Here is a 5,115-nt window from a genome sequence, read left to right as displayed (position 1 = left end):
GTGGGTCGTTATGAATTTGTGTAGAAGATTGAGAGGAGATATACTGGATGAAGGATGACCAGTTGAACAGAAATGCCACTCTTCCCAGGATGGAAAAATTAGGGAAGGCTTCTCTAGGGAGGTAACTTTTGCAAGCTGAGAGGAAAACAGAAGATTGTACCAAGTAGAAGGTACACTTCGGGCGAAGGCAAGGATATCAAGAATCCATGGGGCAATGTACGCATGTAATCCTAGGACTGGTTAGGCGCACACAGGAAGATTGCATGCCACGAATTTGAAGCCAGCCTGGGCTACATAGTGCACTCTGTGTGTGGGAAGAATGAGGATGGCTCCGTGGTCATATAGTGTTGGCAGTCACTAGGTGCCCGGACTCGGAGGTCTCACACTTGGATTAATGCTCTCCTTTACTGTGCCTGTCCTGAAAGGGGACATTGTGGTAAGGTGGTGGTGGCACACACCTTTAGTCCCAGCACTTGGGAGGAAGAGGCAGATGGATCTCTGTGAGTTTGAGGCCAGCCTGGTCTACAGAGCGAGTTCCAGGACAGCCAGGGCTACACAGAGAAACCCTGTGTCTTAAAAAAAATAATTATTCTTATGTATATGAGAGCTTTTGTTTGTTGCCTTCATGTATGCATGAGTACCACGTGTGTGTCTGCTGACCATGGGGGTCAAAAGAGGGTATTGAATCCCCTGGGATCAGAGACAGTTTCAGACAGTTGTGAAGAACTGTGTGGGTCCTGGGAACTGAACTCTGAACGAGCAGTAAATACTCGTAAACACTGAGTTATGGCTCTAGCTCTTATTTACACATATTTTTGAGATTAGGTCGCATGTATTCCCAGACTGGTCTTGAATTTGCTATACATCTGAGGCTGACCATGCATTCCTGATTCTTATGCTCTCTGCCCCGAGCCTTGGAATTACAGGTATAAAGCATCATACCTGAAGTTTCTGCAGTGTGGATGGAGAAGGAACTCAGGCCCTCCCTCTATAACTGTGCTGCACCCTCAGCTCTGTTTTTATCTTATTTATCTATTTATTTTGATTTTTTTCTCGGCTGGGTTTCTTTACCTCTGGCTGTCCTTGATCTTGTTATGTAGGTCAGGCTAGCTTAAAATCTACCTGTCTCTGATTCCCAAATGCTGGGATTAAAGGCTTTGTGCTAATTCCTATTTTTTAAAGTTTAAGTTAATTAATTTTTGAGATAGGTAAATAATTTTGAGATAGGTTAAATAATTTTGAGATAGGTAGCCCTAGCTGGACTGGAACTTGCTGTATAGACCAGGATGGCTCCAAACTCACAGAGCAACGCCTACCTCCGACTCCCAAAAGCTGAAAGTAAAAATGTGTGCTCCCTCACCCAGCCATATTTTTATTAAAATGATAATTTATAAGGTGCAATGTGACGTTATGGAGTATTCCTACAATGGAGAATGAGTCAAACTGGGAGGCTTTTTATTTGCAGTGCTGGAGCTGGAACTCTGGGCCTCAAATATCCTAGGCAGACATTGACCTCTGAACTGTGTCCTCAGCCTAATGAAGAGGGTGGTGCAGTTAGTGACAGCCACAACTGTCCTATAGAGCAGACATTTCTGTTCTCCTATGTGCCTACTTTAGGCCCACCTCATTCAGGCGACTCACTGTGTTCTGCCAAACTGGGGAGTGGCATTCATTCACAGAGGTCAGACGAGAATGCTGTCAAGTGTTCTGCTCTACACTCTCTGCCTTTTTCCCTTGAGACAGGATTGCTCACCAGGTTCGGATCTTGGTTGGCAGGCAGCAAGCCTCAGCAATCTTCCTTTACAGCTCTGGGGTTATGGGAGTATTTGGCAGCACCCAGTTTTATTATATGAGTAGTGGGGATTCGAACTCAGATCCTTAGGCTTATCTGCTGAGGTATCTCCAGAATTCTTCAGTTTTATTATTTTGCTGCATCTGAGGCTGACCATGCATTCCTGCTCCCAACATTTCTTTTCTTACTTTCTCCTTCCTTTTTTCTAGTACTGGAGATGAAACCCAGGGCCCTCAATACACTGTGAAAGCACCATGTCCCTGAGCTACAGTCTCAGGCTTCAAATTTGTTGCAGAATTTTTTTTAGGACATGGGGTCCAATCTGTCCGCCATGTGACAAATAATCTCATTGTACCATTGAGTTAACAGTCCCTGAGAGGGGCCTTCTACCATTGACCCAGAATCTCGGTCTCCTGCACTCAGGGCTGGCAGTAAAGGGTATGTTCGATGCTGTCATCCTGTAGAACTGAGTTCTGATGGTCTGCGGTGCGAATCTGCTTTTTGTTGTTGTTGTTCTGTTTTTGGAGACAGGGTCTCACTGTGTAGCCCTGACTGTCCTGGAATTCACTTCCAAGACCAGGCTGGCATCGAGCTCACAGAGATCTGCCTGCCTCTGACTAACAAGTGCTAAGATTAGAATTAAAGGCATGTGCCACCACCATGAGGTGGAAACCTGCTTTTTCCCCCCTAAGATTTATTTATTTATTATTGTATACAGTGTTCAGTCTGCATGTATACTTGCACAGCAGAAGAGGGCGTCAGATCTCATTAGAGTTGTTTGTGAGCTACCATGTGGTAGCTGGGAATTGAACTCAGTACCTCTGGAAAAGCAACCAGTGCTTTTGATGGCTGAACCATCTCTCCAGCCCCCAGAAACCTGTTTTTTTTTTTTTTAAACACTGCTTTCTCTGGTTACTTTTCCTCCAGGCTTCAATTTCTCATCCCCCAACAGGAAGTTCTAGGGTTGCCTCCAATTCATCATTTTATACTAAAATTCATTTATTTGTTTTTGTTTTCTTGATTCCGTGGTAGAGGTTAGAACCTTGGTGGGAAACAAAATACAGTGGTTCATTTTCAGCACAAAAGTCCCTTAGATGGGCTTTGGTTTTAGGTAAGTAAGAGGCATTGGGTTCCCTTTCCTAATAGCTTGTGCCTTTTTGTTTGACCTTTGAGCTAACCTTTTCAAACCAAAGGTTATCTTGGGATTGGCGATACAGGCAGCTTGCTACATTATGACTAAGACTGTACACTGAAAAAAGGGGAAATAGAATCTAGAATGAATAGAATCATAAAAAAAGAGACAGTTTTCCCCCTAACAAAACATGCTTGCTGTTTTTGTTGGCATTTGACTTTGCAAGGTCGTAAAAATAAACTGCCTCCATGTTTATTCTAACTCTCTAGCACTCACTGTTATGATAGTTTCAAAGCAATCCTCCTTCCTCAAGCTACCAAATGCTATGATTACGGATGCGAGCTCCCATATCCAGTTTTATTTATTTTGCCATTCTGGAGTGAGGATCAAGAGCCTTGACTGGGCAGTGTTGGTGCACGCCTTTAATCCCCGCACTCAGAAGACTGTGTCAGGGGGGATCTCTGTGAGTTCAAAGCCAGCTTAGCCTACAGAGTGAGTTTCAGAAAAGCCAGGGACACAAGATCCCATCTCTAAAAACCCAAAAGAAAAAGAAAAAAGAAACAAAAGGTTTCTTGTCAACTAGACTCTCTAGCACTGAGCCACACACTTGGCTTGGGTTTTGGTCTCCAAGTTGACTTTTGAGTAAAGCCAAAGTAAGATGATGCTCATGGAGACTTCCTTTCAGTGGTCCCTTTATTGGAGGTCTGTGGTCTGTGGTTGCTTGAAGGAGCATCAGGGATAGTGCTTCCTGGATCTCCAAGGCTCCCTCAGAGGAGTTCTTAGTTTTCAGCCTAGAAGAAATAAGAGACTATGAGACTTAGGGTGTATGCACGGTTAGGTCTACCCTCCTTGCTATGGAGTCTTGGCTATGGGACAAGATAGGGGCCCAAAGTGACAGAGTGGATGCAAAGCTGGTTGTACCTGGGTGTAATGGGAAAACATCTGTAATCCCAGCAGTTGGGAGACTGAGCAGTTGGGAGACTGAGGAGATTTTGAAAGTTCAAGGTTAACATTGGGCCACCCGTGAATGACACACACCTTTAGCCTTTAATTTAGGAGGCAGAGACACGTGGATCTCTATGAGTTTGAGGCTACATGGTAGAAACCTTCCCCCCCCCCCAAAAAAAAATCCAGGTTACACAACAAGTCCCGATTAAAACAAACAAAATTCAAGCATACCAAATCAATCACAAACCCATCTACAGGCAAGGGCGGGCAGATAAATAGCTTAATGAAAATGAGTGGTAAGATAAGTAGGGGCTGGAGGGTCAAAAGTTCAGAATCATCCCTCCTGGACTTGTCTCAAAACGGGAAACCTTGTCTCAAAATCAAATGACAACTGGGAGATGACTTAACCAGTAAAGTGCTTGCGTTGCAAATGTGAAGACCTGAGTTTGATCCCCAGAACCCACATAATGATACTGGCCAAAGTGGAAACTTTTAATTCCAGCACTGGACATCTGGAGACAAGACGACCCTTGGGGCTAACTAGCCAGTAAGCCTAGTCTGTTTGTTGAGCTTCTGGTCAATGACATCCCTTCTCTCAAAGGAAGTAGATGACTTTTCTGAGGATGACACAGGAAGTAGCCCTTAAGCAGCAGACATCAGAACACACACGCACACATACATAGACATGTGTTAAAAAGAAGATAAAATGGAAGTAGCAGTTGGATGTGATATACTTTGAAACCTTACAATCTCAGCACTTGAGGTGGCAGTCAACATGAGCTAATGGGTTTAAGGCTAGCCTGGACTATACCTCAAGCCTTTGTTTCACAACCAATCAATCAAACAAACAAAACAAAACAGACACAGGTAATGGGATTGTCCTGGTGTGATCAGAGGCTAGGATTAGGCTTTTCTTTTTCTTTCTTTTTCTTTCTTTCTTTCTTTCTTTCTTTCTTTCTTTCTTTCTTTCTTTCTTTTTTTCTTTTTTTTTCTTTTTTGGATTTTTGAGACAGGGTTTCTCTAAAGCTTGGGAGCCTGTCCTGGAACTAGCTCTTGTAGACCAGGCTGGCTATGAGCCCACAGAAATCCACCTGCCTCTGCCTCCCAAGTGCTGGGATTAAAGCCGTGCGCCACCACTGCCTAGTTTAGGATTAGGTTTTTAGGCTGACTGTCTATGTCTAGATTGCTCTAATGTAAGAATCTTCAGGAGTCTTGGCAGGTATCCCACAAAACAAAACAAAAA

General features: G+C 43.8%; 1 protein-coding gene across 2 annotated transcripts in view; it reads right to left on the bottom strand.

The window, feature by feature from the left end:
* Positions 1-3,384: 3,384 nt before the first annotated feature.
* Positions 3,385-5,115, bottom strand: part of Pglyrp2 (peptidoglycan recognition protein 2) — a 9,538-nt gene continuing 7,807 nt past the window's right edge. Inside the window, exon 4 of one of the 2 annotated variants that reach the window (XM_005360692.2) lies at positions 3,385-3,715. In XM_005360692.2, coding sequence (XP_005360749.1) covers positions 3,424-3,715 — 292 coding nt within the window. In that variant the 3' untranslated portion in view covers positions 3,385-3,423. The remainder of the gene's footprint in view (positions 3,716-5,115) is intronic. The other variant, XM_005360691.3, reaches the window with a different exon arrangement.

The sequence above is a fragment of the Microtus ochrogaster genome, linkage group LG3, assembly GCF_000317375.1.
Source record: "Microtus ochrogaster isolate Prairie Vole_2 linkage group LG3, MicOch1.0, whole genome shotgun sequence".
In the NCBI taxonomy this organism is placed as follows: Eukaryota; Metazoa; Chordata; class Mammalia; order Rodentia; family Cricetidae; genus Microtus; species Microtus ochrogaster.
Note: the sequence above shows the minus strand (reverse complement) of the source record. Positions and strands in the feature narration are given on the sequence as shown.